Raw genomic sequence first — 16,505 nt, forward strand, 5'->3', positions numbered from 1 at the left:
GGTGTACATGCTCTGATCTAGTTGGATTTGTAAGCTAGAATTGGGGTCACGATAGTGGTGGGTAAGGGAGGTGGAAGCATTAAAGAACTAGAGGTAAGTTGTATGTTTCATTGGTGCTATACTGCACCCTGACTGGCTCTTCTCTTCCTTGTGACCCTCTCTGTAAGGGGATGTCCAATTGTCTACAGATAGGCTTTGGGTCTCCACTCTGCACTCCCCCTCATTCACATCGATATGATTTTTTGTTCTGGGTCTTTGATGCCTGATCCCTGATCCTATTGACATCTCATGATCATACAGGCTGGTGTGCTTCTTCCATGTGGACTGTGTTGCTTCTCAGCTAGACGGCTGCTTGTTTATCTTCAAGCCTTTAAGACTCAAGATACTATATCTTTTGATAGTGGGGCACCATTGCTTTCTTCACCATATTTGCTTATGCACCCATTTTTTCTTTAGCAATCGTGTCACGGAATGCCAGGTTATTAGAACAAAGTGCTCTTGCCTTCAGGGAGCACCTGAGTAGAGGCCCAATGTCCATCTGCTACCTTAATACTTAAATATATGTACACATATCTATTTCCCTATCATCATATATAAATATATTTACATATGGCTATACCTGTATTTAGACATCTATACATGTCCTTTGCCTCATAGTTATTTCCTCTATTTCCTCTACTTTCCTCTATCCATAACATTCTTACAGAAAATTTAAAAATTTCATCTCACACATACTCTTCATTCAAACCAAAACCCAACATGCTACACCAAAAAATATAGTCTATAAGAGACAGGGTAAAGAGGATATCAAGTCGAGAAAATGTTATCCGAACATGAGGTTTTCTGATGATTTATCATGATTCAAGAATGAAATTGAAGATACTACTTAGCTGCTTTTTAAGTCATTCAGATGCTTTTAAGCCTTTAGCGGAGTATGCCATCTTCTTAGTCTGCCCTCCACTAACAGGGAAAGTACCCATGACAGTGGCTGCACAAGAAAGGGGGGAATATGAACAACCCCTAAGCCATACCAAATTTTATGTCATGTGTATTTCAAGAACATGTGTTTGCAGTAATGAAAATGACCATCCAAGAATGAAAGGAATGAGAATATCCCCTGGAGTTTATTGACTGTCTGGATTGAACTATAACTTGTACAGCAAAGCACATCTTAAAGATGCTCCAGAATAATTTTGGCAGTGGGCAGAGACTCATTACAACCAGCATCAGAACACAACACAAAAGTCGGTTGGTAAGGAGGGTGGCCTCTAATGATTCTCATGTGGACCCATGCGTACAAGTCACAAGCTACGGCAGACTGAAAGAGATGGATGGCATATGGTGATCAAGAGAGGGATATATAAAAAGATACACATACACTCACATATACTCAATTAGTACAGGTCTAGCCATCTTAAATACACATTGCATTTCTCATGTCTAGTATAAATCCAGAAGAAAGGCTTTCTACTCCCATAAAGATGTACAGTCTCAGTAACCCACAGGGGCAATGTTAGTCAGTCCAAAATCTCACTATGAGTCAGCATCAACTCAATGGCAGTGAGTGAGGACAAGTTGTAGTAGTATGCTGTCACACACTAGTCTCTAGTAGATTAAAAATTCCTATTAGGGTGTGTGGTAGTTACGTAATCTGGTGTCAATTTGAGACTTGAGAGGATTGAGTGAAGGGGTGGAGTCTAGTCTGTCAATTGGGTCATAGCCAATGAGGCCTCTGTGTGAATGTGGCCTTCTCCTCAGTACTCTGGGAACTCCTGTATTTCCTTCTTGGAGGCAGGTGACTCTCTCTCTCTCTCTCTCTCTCTCTCTCTGTCTCTCAGACTATCTACTGACAAGGCTCACTCCCTGCAAGACATCCCTGAGGAGAAGCCACGTGGACCTACCCTAATGCAGTCTTGCAAGCTAGAGAAGCCATATGGAGACGCCTGCCAGTGTTGAGATGTTTACAATCCCACTGGATCCACAAGCCTTCCCACCCAATGGCCTGTACATGGCGCCATTGCATGATTTCATGAGTCTGAAGAAGACTTTATAGATTGGTATCAGATTCATGGGCTAATATCAGACTGATGGACTTGATCTGGATTGTGCTGAGATGTTTTCTCAATATCGAATTGCTCTTGTATATAACGCTCTTTCTTATACATACTGTATATGAGTCTCTATGGATTTGTTTCTCTAGTCTACCCAGAGTAACAAAGGATGACTTCAGAGCAGCAAAAGTAATGTTTGTATGTGTATAAAGAAGTATGTTTTTATACATATCTACAATGCTACTTAATAAGCTAGATGCTTAGCTCATTTTGATACTATAACACTAGTCACTTAAATTGATCATTAAAATTTGACAAAAAGGATACACAATCTATTTAGAGATGTCAAAGAATGTAATATCCAGTGTACGCATCTTACTCTCTATTAAGTTTTCTAGAGGCTTTTCTGAAATAGCTAATAGACATTTATATGCACACACTTTATTTAATGGATGATTATCTAATTCAGCTATTTTAGATACGGTTATTTGTTTTCACTGATGCATTCCCCATCTTTAGAATGGGGTCTACCAAACAGTGGGCATTCAATAAACAGTATTAAATGAATGAATGGATACTCTAGTTTATCACAATAACAATAACCAGCGGCTTAGCCTTTATACTGGATAAGCGAAGGACAAGGAACAGCCCAAGAGTTTTCCTTCCTTACTATCAAGATGGTCTATATTATAAATTTGGGAGGATTTGTAATTATCATATACTTATTCAATCACCATGTTTATCAAAACACAAGAAGATGCCAGAAAGATGTTTACTCATGTTTCACTGACTATGCAAAGGCATTTGACTGTGGGGATCATAACAAATTGTAGGTAAGATTGGAAATAAGGAGAATTCCAGAGTACTTCATTATGCTTCTACTAAACTTATACTTAGGTCAAGAGGCAGTTGTTCATACAGAACAAGATACTGATTAATATCAGGAAAATTGTGCATCCTTCTGTTACTAAACAAATAATCTGAGAAACTGGACTATATTAAGAAGAATGTAGAATCAAGATTAAAGAAAGGCTAACTAGCAACCTGAGAGATGCAGATAACACAGCCTTGCCTGTTGACAAGACCTTTCAGGGGCACTGAAATAGTTAATGTGCCTCTTCTAGCCCAAATGTCTAAGTCCCACCAAGCGACCTTTGTTTGCTTGGGTCTAATAAGAAGGTGGGGGAAGATATTGTTAGGATTGACCTGCAAGTAATTGTGCATTACTGGGTTCCCTGGAGTGTGTATAAAATGAGCCCTCTGAGAAGCAGGGTTCTCATAACCAGAAAGAGCCACTCGTAGAGTTCCTTCTCCAGACTTGGGATCCCTGAGCAGTGAAACTCCTAGATCCAGGATGATGCTGATACCACCAGAGGAGCAGCAGCAGACCCATAATCCAGAGTATGGACCAGATTGATAGACTTCCCAACCTGCGGAGCAGGTGGAGCGCTTTTGTGCAGGAGGCTGGCTGGCGTAGTGGGGTGCCTCTGGCCATGTACTTGGGGAAGTTGGACTTGCTGGTCCACAGTAGTGGGGCTGAGTGCTCTTCAGCTCAGGCTTACTGGAGTGGGGAGCCTCTGGGCATTTATTAGCAGACCTGAAACTTTGTAACACAGTCCTGGTAACAACCATCCTGAGCATTTCTCACTGACATGACAACTTGTCAACTTTCTTAATAAACCTTTGAACCAGGAGTTTCATCTGTGAGTTTCTGTGTAGCCTTTGCAGTGGATATTGGAAACTAGAAAGAAGTGAAACAGAGAATATTAATTAAGACACTAGATACCTGAAGGCAATAAGAAAACGAAAGCCCTTTAGTGTCGCTATCTACATTTCTACACTATCTTTGTGCTGTCAATCTGTCATGAAGAGGTTTGAGTTTCAGTAGAGAAACAGCAGAATAATAATATAATCAGCAAGCTTTACTAAATCTGTCAGCACTCTATAATACATACAAACTTCTAGTCTGTAATCTGTGAGGCCTAATTCCTACGATAAGACTTTGTCAGTTACTAACAACAAGGTCAGTATTCCTCCCAAAATAAAAATGTAAACAGGTAACAACCATATATGCTTAGCCCAGGTGTGCAAACGTGCTCTGAAAACATATTTGGCATAATCTGAGCACTGGTATTTATCTAAAATTATAGGACATTGTTTCTAACATCAGGACTAGTTTTTGTTTTTTTCAAAATACAACAAAGGTAAAGACTATCACTGAAACTATGATAAAATCCTATATTCCACTGACTATAATTTATAACACAATATATGTAAATACATATTGATTCCATCAGAAACCTGTCCCACAGGGCATTCTTATGCGAAGCATGGCCCCAAGACAAATTTGAAAGATTTACTGGTGGAATCATTTAGATCCATTTCATCAGTGTGTAAATAAGGAAAGAAAGAATCTCACTGTATTTCAGGGTGTGGTTAAGGTAGTGAATTGAATTATGGCTCTGCCCCTCCCATCTCCCAATATAGATCCAAGTCCTGCCCCTTAGAATCTCTGAATATCACTACGAGATATTTGGGGAAAGGTCTTTCCTCAATATGAAGTCATTCTAGATTGCCTGGGTGGGGCCTAAATGTAATGACAAAATGTGCATTATGAGAGAGAAGAGAAGATCACTTGACGACGGAGGCAGAGATTGGAGGGAGGTTTCACTCAACTCATTGCCATCGAGTCTATGAGAAGTCACAGTGACCCAAGCCAAGGAATGTCTGGACTAACCCGAAGCTGGAAGAGGCAAGGAAATACTGAGCCCTTGAGCTTTGGGGGAGGACGAGGCCTTACCCACACCTTGAATTCCAGCCCCCGTGAGAATAAATGTATGTTGTTTAAAGCTATCACCTTTTGATGAGTTGTTACAGCAACCACAGAAAATGCACACAGTGAGCAAATCAAATGGTCCTGCCTTCTGGGATGGCCGAAAGGGAGCAGAAGGGGCTCAAGAGCTTTCGTCCTCTGAATGACACATACCCTACTAAATTTGCTTCTCTGCAATTTCATCAAAATAGAAGTATTTTCAACAGAATTAAATGAAGCATGAAGCTGTATTCCCTATCAAGAGAGAGAACTGGCCACCCATCATAGATCAATTGTCATGGCAGTAGCTGTGGTAAAGATTGCAACTGAAATGTCTAACGAAGGAAAGGTTTAGAAGAATTAATTTCTAGAAAAGACCATGGAAAAGCAACCAGTCCTGCACTCTTAACATATCTATGTAGGAATCAATGCTGCCAAGGCTAGTGAATTGCCCCAGGTGGACACAGGTGCTCTGAACCCTTGATCAACACATTCGCCGTGTTATCGATGCCTCTCTCACTCTTCTCTTCTTCCAGTCCAGCACATGGCATTTGCCTAAACTTGCCTGCTGCTTCCTTTCTCCTGAGGACATGGTAGGGGAATGACAACCTTTGGGGAGGAGACTGCCATGGGACATGGACGTCTCTGGGGTGTGTTGGTAGCGGTAGGGTTTGACAGCCAGCTAGTTTCTTCTCAGGCATGTCAGCTCTTCCGATCCAACAACCATGTTGTGCCTTCAACATTGGCAACAGAATTGTGTTAGTAGAAAGGAATCAATAAAAAAATCTTTGCACTTGATTCTCAAAACTGTGACAAGCTGTGAGTATGAGGACCATTGTTGTTTTCCTTAACATAAGGGGGTTTCAGAAAATTCCACCTTCTACAAAATCTTTGAAGCCCCACATGATTAACAAAAGTATATGGATAGATATGAGACAGAGACTAAATTCAGCCTAATTCTTTCTATTCTGAACTTGGGAGAACTTCCATATGTGCCCAGCCATGGGCCTTTAGGGAGAGGAAACTTTGGGGAGAAAACCATGGGGAAATTTTAATGTTTGCCTCTCTCAAGGAGAACGTGGGGACTACTGCTCCCAGGAACTATGCTAGTCACTTTACTTGCTGTGGCTCATTGAAATCCTCCATTAATATAAGCTGCACATGATTATTTTCATTTAATACATGGACAAAATAACTGTACAAGAGATGAAATGAATTACCTAAAATTCAAAACCAAACTGGTTGCCATTGAGTCAGTTCCGGTTCATGGCGACCTTTGCGCTTCCGAAGAGAACTGCTCCACCAGGTTGTAAAGGCTGCAAACTTTTGAAAGTATATCTCCAGGCCTTTCTTCGGAGGGAACTCCAGGGGAGTTGGAATGCTTGACTGAATTGTGCCACCCAGGGAACCCCCTCCCTCACAGCCCAAAAGGCTTCATGCACACTGAAATTAAAACAGCAGAGCTGGAAGATAGAGCATGGTTTGTCGCACTATAAATCCTATGTTTTCCCTGTTACATATGTAAACCATGAGCAAGGTCTGGTTTCATAGCCAAACCTCAGGAGCTAGCTAATATAAGACAAGCTTAAGGTTTAAGAAATTCCATTGGGAAGGATCATAAGATGAAAACGATCCTCAATCCCTTTAGCACGCCAAGCTTGTATCCATTTTATAGGTTTTGCATTTACGGTTTCCAAGGCCACGAACACCCTTAACCCAATGTCTCCATGGCTGCATCTCTTCCATTATTCTGGACCCCACTCAAAACCCATGTCCTCAGAACCGTCTTCCTAACCGTGTCACATAAGCAGACCCACCCCTTCACTGTACTCCATATCCCTCCTTCGTCCTGCTTCCCTCATTAACCCTGAGGTGCTTGTTCACCTTCTCCAAGTCCTTCCTCAATACTACAAAATGCCATGGGGGCAGGGATGCTGTTTCTCAATTGCATTCTCAATGTTTGTTAAGGGATCAATGGCTGTTAAGATTTATTGCAAAAATAAATAAATAAATAGATGTACAATCTCGGAAACACACAAGGCCACTTCCACCCTGTCCTTTAGGAAAGGTGTGAGATAGAATCAACGAGAGACAGGGGATTTCTCAGCAGATCTACAGGACAGATCAGGAATCTCAGTGCCATCTCCGAATCTTCCAGAACTGGTGGGTTGGTAGGCCTTTTTGTGAAAGCTTGACGTCGCCTATAAACTTTGCCTTTGCCTAACTGAAACAACAATAGCAACAAAACCAATTGCTGTGGCGTTGATTCCAGTTCATGTCTGTGCTTCTCAAAACCCAAAACCAAACTCGCTGCCATGACTGGATGCTGATGGATAGCGACCCAACCCAACAGGTAGAACTGCTTCTGCGAGTTTTCTAGACTGCAAATATTTTCAGAAGTAGAAAGCCCTGTCTTTCTCCTGAAGAGTAAGCATCTGGTGGTTTCAAATGTCTGACCTTGTCGTTAGCAGCCCAACTAACTTTAAACATCCTAAATCTTTAAACATTTTAAAATGAGTACCATTAAGGGCAAGCTCCTCAGCGCTCTCTTAAAGTCATACACAAAAATGGGGGGACTGAATCTCAACCAAAGGCTGCATTTTCAGTAGTTCCTACATACACACACAACACACACACACACACATACACAATGGAAGAAAACCAATATTTCATCATTTTTTACACCATTATTTCCAAATGTTTCATCAATAAATACATCTTACACTGGGAATAAATCTGCTTGCTATTGCTTCAAGGAACAAATTAAGTCTCAGACCAAACTGTGATCTCGGGGAAAGAAGCATGTATGTGAAATGGCCAGAGACAACACAGGTACATGATACTCTTTTGGACCACATGCACAGCCAAGCAGGCCACAGTCCAGCTGGCAGCCAGCCATCCCTTGTTCAGGAAGGGGGAAAAAACAGTTGAGTTTGAATTTCTTAAGACTGGATTTTGTAGGATGCATTTTTCAGTGAGTTTGAGGGTGAGGTGGAGAGAGTTTAGCCCAAGACAGTTGAGTTGCAAAAATATTTGCTCTGTCTTTTATTTCTTTAAAGCAATCTTTGTTACAGGTTCCATACAATTGTCCTGTCTCCAAATGAAACCTGCCACTTATTTTAGCCTCTCCCACTGATGGCATCAAGCTGCAGAAGAATCCTTCTTGCTCTTTCCCCCTTTAACTTCTCCTGCCCATTTGGTCAGGGCAGATTGATTATCCATGCACCTCACCATACAGATGTCACAATCAAAGCAGAGAAAAATGTGGGCTTTTGTAAATCACCAAAGCATGTCCTCGATTCCGAAATCCCAGAGGCCCTATGTCTTCAAAGTAAATTTGTTCTCCACACAGAAACCTCATTTGTACATATTTCATTGTGATCTCATTCTCTATAAAAGAAAATGGCTCACTGGCTCCGATTTCCTTCTGACGTTTCTTTCCCACTTTTATGAACATTCTTGATCCCTGCCTTGCAGCCTTAAGGGGTGTCCAGAGTGGGAAAGTGGTTCTGGTGTGGGGGGTGGGAAGGAAACTGCTTTCCAATTCTGAAAGTCTTCGTTTTTAAAGAAGGAAATAAAACTTCCAAGAAGGGTACTTGAATTGACTGCCAAGCTTGCCTTTTGCTCTTGGGCTTAATGTACAGGACTGTACATAATTATTTAGAGCAGTACTCTCATAAAGCCAGGCCGGGGGAACCAGCTTTGCCAAATTTCTCACAGGCTGCTACAGGCTAAGACACTGGCGCCAGCTCAAAGGAACCCACATGTACTAATATGACCTAGGAATTTTCATAATCTTTATTGTGCCTTTTGGGGAAAACATCCTTCATAATAAAATAATGCTTCCTCATTTCTCAATTAAAAACAAAAAACAAAAAAACTTTTTTTTAAGTCCTAAAGAAAGTATTTCACTTTTCCCTTGTGTCTATGTAGTGAACTAAACGCTGTCAAATCGTTGACCTTAAGGAAGAAAGAGACAGAACAGTGTCACTGGTGATTCAGGGTCTAAAGACAAAAGTGGTTTCATAAAGCAATTCCTCCTATTTACTTTACAAAATATTGTGCAGCAGTGCTTATAATTTACTAGATGGACTTGTAATTGCTAGAAATGTCAAACTAAATAGATAGGACTAATTTCAAATAAAAATTAACTGAAAACATACTATTTTCACACTTCTGATGACAAATAAGTACTAATGAAGCAGCTAGATACATTTCTTAAGTTCTATAAATGTTCAAGTCATTTTTATTGACCAGTTGCAAAAAAAAGATTTAACTTTGCCTTAATATTCAATTTTGTATATCTAATTAAGAGTTTTCTGTGCAGGAAAAGGATTTGTAGCTAATACCTAAGTAGCATATTTTAAAATCCATAATTTGGTATATCCAAGTATTCATTACTAATGAGAAGAAAAATACCAGCTTACATTTAATGAACACTTAGAATGTCCCAGGCATCTCGTTTCATGAAGTGGTGACTGGGTCATGCAGAGGGACACAAATCCTCTAGCTACGGATATATGTACTAAGGAATATCAATAACATGTTATTGTTATTCATCGGATTAGCTTTCACAAAGGACATATTACTGGCTAAAAGCTTTGAAGCAGGGAACATGAGCCAAGAGTAGAAATCCCAAGAATGTGTTAACTCAACTTCCTGTAGGTTCTTTGACCCAATGAATTGCTCCAGTTCCATTCCTCCACACAGCCAGTTCAGATTTCCATTATCCTCATCAGCTTATCTAAGCCTACGGGAGTTCAATTCATATATGGACACTTTAGGACAGAATAGAACTGCCCTTGTGTGTTTTCAAGGTTGTAAAATCTTTACAGGAGCAGAAAGCCCCATCTTTTTCATGGGGAACCACTGGTGGGTTCAAATAGCTCAATTTGGGGTTAACAGTCCAACACATAAACCCACTAAACACCAGGGTCACTATGAGTTGGAATTGACTCTGTAGCAGTGAGTTTGGCTTTTGGACACACACTTTCCAAATGTCCCGATCTATTGGCAATCACTTCATATGCATGCGCAAGCTGGACAATGAAGAAGGTAGGCCCAAAAATCATTGATGCGTTTGAATGGTGATGCTGGCAAAGAATATGGAAGTACTGCGGGCTGTCAGAAGAACAAACGTATCTGTCTTGGAACAAGTCCAGCCAGGTTGCTCCTTAGAACTCTATACATGGTATCAGGAGAGACCAGTCCTGGAAGAAGGACATCATGCTTGGTGAAGCAGGCCAGTGCAAAAAGAGAAGGTCTGGAGCCCTGGAGGCACAGTGGTTCCTCAGTGAGCAGTGCTCTGAAAGGTCAGTGTTGGAAACCACCAGCCACCTCCTCAGGAGAAGAGGGGCTTTCTATTCCCATAACACCGACAGTCTCAGAAACTCACAGAAGCAGTTCTATGCTGTCCTGTAGGGTCATTGTGAGCCCACATCGACTCAATGGCAGTGGGTGAATTCTGAATGAGAGGAATTAGCACAGGGACTGTAAAAGTGGGCTCTAACATAACCGTTGTGAGGATGGCATGAGACCAAGAGGCGTTTTGTTCTGTTGAGCACAGAATGGCTATGAATCACAGTGGACTCAATGATATTCAACAATAATAGCACCCACCTGTAAGTGATACAAGATGTCTTTTGAAATCTAATGCTCAGATCACTAGTATGTTTGACATCACAGTATCAGGATCCCTTTTGAAAACTTGGCAAAGAAGCAAGCACCATGCCCACAGATGGGAGTTCTTTGACACTGCAAGCAGGAACAACTTTTCTTTGTTGCTGCTCAACACGTAGCATAAAACAAAGAAACAAACACCAACAAACTTGCTGCCATTGAGTCATTCCAAGTCATAGCAACCCTATAGAACAAAGGAGAACTACCCCTGGGGGGTTCCGAGGTTATACATCCTTACATAAATCCTTATCTTCCCCACCCCACCCCCTGAGTAGCTGGTGAGTTTGAATGCAAGCTTTGCAGTTAACAACCCAACATGTAACTCACTGTGCCACCAGAGCTCCCAAACCACTGCCCAAAAGTCCTTCAGAGTCGTGTGACCCTACTGGATAGAGTAAAACTTTCCCCTAGAGTTATCCGGGCTGTAACTCATTGCATGAGCAGACAGCCACATCTTTTTCTGATGGAGCACAGCTGCTGGGTTGGAACTGCTGACCTTGTAGTCAGCAGTCCAATGTCGCCAGGGCTGGTAACACAAAGCAAACTTTCCACCAATTAGAATTGTACATTTAATGGCAGCAATCTAAAACTATTTAGGGTATAAATACTTTTACATCTAAAACACAGTAGGATATTCATTTATTCTACATTACAAAGTTTTAGAACCACTTTCCTGGTCTGTGTTGACAATGACCATCTGTATGTTTTTATTTGATGCCATGTGTAAAACATGTGTAAAATCTTGCACGAATCACTTTTTTCTTTTATTTTTTAGTCGTTTTATCAGGGGCTCATTCAACTCTTATCACAATCCATATATACATCAATTGTGTAAAGCACATTTGTACATTCATTGCCCTCATCATTCTCAAAACATTTGCTCTCCACCTAAGCCCCTGGCATCAGATCCTCATTTTTCCCCTCCCTCCTTGTTCCCCCTTCCCTCATGAACCCTTGATGATTTATAAATTATTATTTTGCCATATCTTACACTGCCCGACATCTCCCTTCACCCACTTTTATGTTGTCCATCCCCCAGGGAGGAGGTCACATGTAGATCCTTGTAATTGAATCACTTTTTTCAGCACACACACACACACACACACACACACACACACACACGTTAAAATAGCATTCTCTGTACATTGTCACCAGAGAAACACACCTGAATTACCAAAGTTTGGTTCCACATCAGCCTTCCACTACCAGCCACACCAGTATTGTTTAACCTTGCTAATGATAGGAGATGTAATTATACATGTATTTGAATTTGAACAAAGAAGCTAGCTTATACCCTGTAGTCATTTCCCCATTTATTCAACACAGAGAAGTCTCAGTTCCCAGCCACTAAAGAGGCCACTAAAACAGAATCTTTGCTTATTTAGTTCAGTTATGAAGACTTGTGATCAAAAAATGTCTCGGCAGCCAACTGACAACTCTAGGCTACTTTGGCACACCTTTGGTGGAGCCGGAACTTCGAATTTCGCGGTTTCTTTGCCTACATTCCAGTGTTTCTGTTTTGCTTTCAAGCTTCCTTCTAATAAATGAATCACTGAGTAGGATATCATTTTATCTTACATTGCAAAATTTCAGAGCCAGCTTCCAGTTCTGTGTTGGCAATGATCATCTGTATTAATGACACCACCAATAATCAGAGAGCCATACACAGCCATATTAAGGTCGTGATTGTAAAATGCAGTAAGAACAAGAGTTGGCAAAGATAAGGTGAGGGTCCACTGTTTCATTGATATATTTCTTCCAGGTTGAAATTTGGCAAAATTTTTAACCTAGTAATTCCATTATTATACATTTGTTCTAATGAAAGAATCAGCCATGAAGACAATATCACACACATAAAGAACTTCCCCCAGGAGGCCTTTTATAATTATGAAACAAAAGACACAATCTTAATAACAGAAAAGAAGAAAACTAAGCTTTTGTCGTGTATATATTTGCAGTGCAGTGAGTTATTTTTGACTCTTCTAGTCATAATTAGTTTCTGTTATTCCCACCATATAACCTTTCCCTGTTGAGTCAGGGTAATAAAGTAGGAGAAAATACTGATTGCACGCTATAATTTAGCTGTGATCTCCATCATGCTGGGTAAAATATGAGGCATTTTCTGAAGCAAACAAAACAAAACTCACTCCCATTGAGTCCATGCCAATTCTTAGTGATCTACAAAACACAGTAAAATACCCCTGTGAGTTTCCAAGACTGTAGACAGCCCTATCATCTTCCTAAGGAGTGGCTGGTGGTTTCAAACTGCTGACCTTATGGTTAGGGCCCAATGTGTAACCACTACACCACCAGCAGGTGACCCAAAAGATAGCCAGGAGTGAAGAGTATCCTTCAGAAGCGCATCTGGTTTGCCCTTCCCCGCTGGACCTCTTGACCTGATTTCACCAGCAGCCTTGGGGATGGGAGGATGCTCCGAACTTAGCAGAACCCACAACTACTATTTTCCTTCAAGTTATGAGTTCTGGCTATTACAGTGGATTACAGAATGCTGAGGTGTAAGAAATCATATTTCCTTAATAAGGAAGCATATTAAGGGGAGAGGGTGGTGGTTGATGTCAGAGATGATGGAGTGATAGGACAATTTGGAAGAATGAGATAATGGAAACATATTTACCGCCACCTCCTTGGGACTAGTCTTGCGTTAAGTTGCCTAAAAGAAAGTGTGAATGACTATTTAGCCGGTAAAATTCAAGATTTTTTAAGGATGAAAGGACTCTGGTTATTATGCAATATCAGCTGAGGTATGCAGTATCAAATACATCAGTGTTATTTATATATAGTCATACATAAAAGTTAAATAAAATGAAGTTGAGTTGCCCTCAAGGAGTTAATAAGAAAATTGTTCTCTAATTAAGCATCAGGAGCCCTGGTGGCATAATGGTTACAACAGCAATTCAAAACCATCACCTGCTCCTCAGGAGAAAATCGGGACTGTCCACTCCCTTAAAGAGTTACAGAGGAGCAACAAGCCCACATGGAAGAAGTACACCATCCTGTGCGATCATGAGGTATCGATGGGATCAGGTAACAGGCATCAAAAGACCCAAACCAAACAAACAAATGAAAAAATATATTGTTGAGAATGAGGGGGCTTGGAGCAGAGACCCAAAACCCATCTATAGACAATGGGACATCTCTTACAAAAGGGTCACAAGGAAGGGATGTGTCAACCAGGGTGCAGTATAGCACCAATGAAACATGAAATATTTCTCTGGTTCCTTGAGGCTTCCTCATCATCCACTATCATGACCCCAGTCCTGCCTTTCACTGCGGACTAGACCAGAGCATGTGCACAAGTCCAGTTAAGAGATAAGAGTACATGAAACACGGAATCTAGGAACAGGAATGGGAGAAGCAGTACCAGGAGGGCAGGGGGAAGGTGGGGAGAAGAAGGGAGGAAGAGAGAACTGATTGTAATGATGGACACATAGCAACCACCACACCAGCACCCCAGGGGGATGAACAACTGAAACGATGGGGGAAGGGAGACAGCAGTCAATGTATACAATATGAAAAGAATAAACATTTATAATTTATCCAGGGGTCACCAGGAGAGGGGAGGGTGAGGAAGGGGAAAAATGAGGAGCTGATACCAAGGGCTCAATAGAAAGCAAATGTTTAGAAAATAATGATGACAACATATGTACAAATATGCTTGATACAATTGATGTATGGATTGTTATAAGAGCTGTAAGAGCCCCCGATAAAATAATCTTTTAATTTAATAATTAAAAAAAAAGTTAACAGTCTTGGAAACTCCAAGGGGCAGTTCTACTCTGTCATGTAGGGTGAGCATCAACTCAATGGCAGTGAGTTTTTGCTTTTTTGTTTTAATAAAGCATCAAAAGAAACTCCTGAAAAGATAAAGATTTTAGGTCAACTTCAAGAAGAGACCAAGAACAATGGAGTGTTTCTAGGAAAACATGTTGAAACTGGCCACACATTCCTCTTTCAGGTTAAGTTGGGTTATAAGGACTGATTGGAGCTACCATTATAATTTGACCAAGTCTCTGATTCGATCCCACACCAGGTTTACAATACTAAAAAAAAAAAATGTGGCAGAGTAACTATTCTTAAAATGGGTCAAAATCAGGTGGATACCACCCAATAGAAACTGGAAACCTATTTGCCTCACAGTAAATAAATAAATACAAGCCATTCTTTCAGATAATGCCCATATTACATCAATGAGTTATACTTCAGTAATACAGCTCTTCCCAGCCATAATCACTCGTGTCAGCGGTTCTCAATCTGGGGGTCATGACCCCTTTGGGGGTCCAACAACCCTTTCACAGGGGTCGTCTGATTCATAACAGTAGCAGAATGACAGTTATGAAGTAGCAATGAAAATAATTTGATGGTTGGGGGTCACCACGACATGAGGACCTGTGTGAAAGGGTCGCGGCACCTGGAAGGTTGAGAACCCCTGCCTTAGGTGACATATAATTCTGGTTCTCATACACCTGGGGCTGCGGTGCCTTTGTGGAGGGCATTATCTGCTAACAAACAGGAATGGGGTGAGATTGACCTCTGACTTCAGTAGAGGGTGTGAATCGGACCACCCTCTACTTACTGGTTGCCTTAGTTAACTTGACATACAGTGGATCTACTACAGCTGAGAGAAGAAAGAGACTGCTCTGGAAGTGGCCTTGGTCAAACCCTGGTGGACGTAGATTAGCAAGAGGTCAGGGCCTGTCGCAGTGGTTCTCAACCTTTCTAATGCCGCGACCCTTTCATACAGTTCCTCATGTTGTGGTGACCCCCAACCATAAAATTATTTGCGTTGCTACTTCATCACTGTCATTTTGCTACTGTTATGACTCAGGTGACCCCTATGAAAGGGCCAAGGGCCGTTCGACCCTAAAAGGGGTCAAGACCCACAGGTTGAGAACCGCTGGCCTACTGAAAACATCTTGCCAGAGGCCCCAGGTGCTTACTTGGGTGGGATTTGATTGCACCAGGTAACTCCCACCAAACAACCTTTCCCTGCATGGTCTGGTAAGAGATGAGGGAAGAAGCATAGGATTTTCCTAATTGTGAACAGGACTCCCTGAGATGCCATCTCACTGATTAAAAAATGAGTTAACTGAGAAGCAAGGGATGTGAGCTCACTACCGACAAGAGCCAGAGGTGTAGTACAACCGATGGCCCCAGCGTCTGGCTCCCCAGCATCTGACCTTCGGACTTTGGACTGAACTGCATCCACCAACCAGTGATGCCTCTCCTCCACCTTTGGTGAATTCCATGTGACACGGCAGCAATTCACAGAATTCAGAGGCACGAGGGACATACTCCAGGGCGGAGTGGGGCAAAGACGGAGCAGACAATCATCCTGCCAGTGTTGATTTGGGATTTTTCCTATATCCATCTTCTTGGGACTCTTTTGATATTATTATGAAAGAAAGTATTACCACCATCATAGTCAATTGTCCATAATAAAGAGAGGCTCTAAAATCAGTAAATTTCTCTCCACTAAACTATCCTCACATGTAAAATCACCTTTAAAATAGCTGAAAAGATTGCATTACAAACAAAATTTCTTTTGTCCAACAAACTCTCAGTATTGTAATTCAACAAATTCTACTTTGTGAAACACACACAGGATTAAAAGAGCGAAGAGACATGGGCCACTCACGTAAAAGAATCCAAGTGGTCCAGATATATACGGCATTTTCATTCCCAAGAGATACTTGACTTGCGAAGTCACGACGTGGGTGGCAGCCCCGGTTGTCATTGCGCTGATGACAGGCTCCGTCAGCAGGAAGGTGGCACTGCCCAGTTGTAGCACAAACATGACCAGCTGAAAGGACAAGGGCGGTCAGAGGGTTACCTTCATAGGGATTCCCCAAGGACGACAGGGGGTGACATCTGAAAATGTTTCACGTTTACTTTACACACTCTGAAGGGATGCAAAGCAGACCTCTTACATTGCAGACGCGTGT

At 41.5% G+C, this 16,505-nt stretch overlaps 1 protein-coding gene across 1 annotated transcript in view; it reads right to left on the reverse strand.

The window, feature by feature from the left end:
- The window catches only part of SLC26A7 (solute carrier family 26 member 7), a 136,978-nt gene that overhangs the window by 70,455 nt on the left and 50,018 nt on the right, over positions 1-16,505 (reverse strand). The window contains exon 4 of the mRNA XM_004697718.2: positions 16,199-16,363. Coding sequence (XP_004697775.1) covers positions 16,199-16,363 — 165 coding nt within the window. The remainder of the gene's footprint in view (positions 1-16,198; positions 16,364-16,505) is intronic.

The sequence above is a fragment of the Echinops telfairi genome, unplaced genomic scaffold (assembly GCF_000313985.2).
Source record: "Echinops telfairi isolate 266 unplaced genomic scaffold, ASM31398v2 ScPeMD7_1;HRSCAF=3_0, whole genome shotgun sequence".
Taxonomy (NCBI): domain Eukaryota; kingdom Metazoa; phylum Chordata; class Mammalia; order Afrosoricida; family Tenrecidae; genus Echinops; species Echinops telfairi.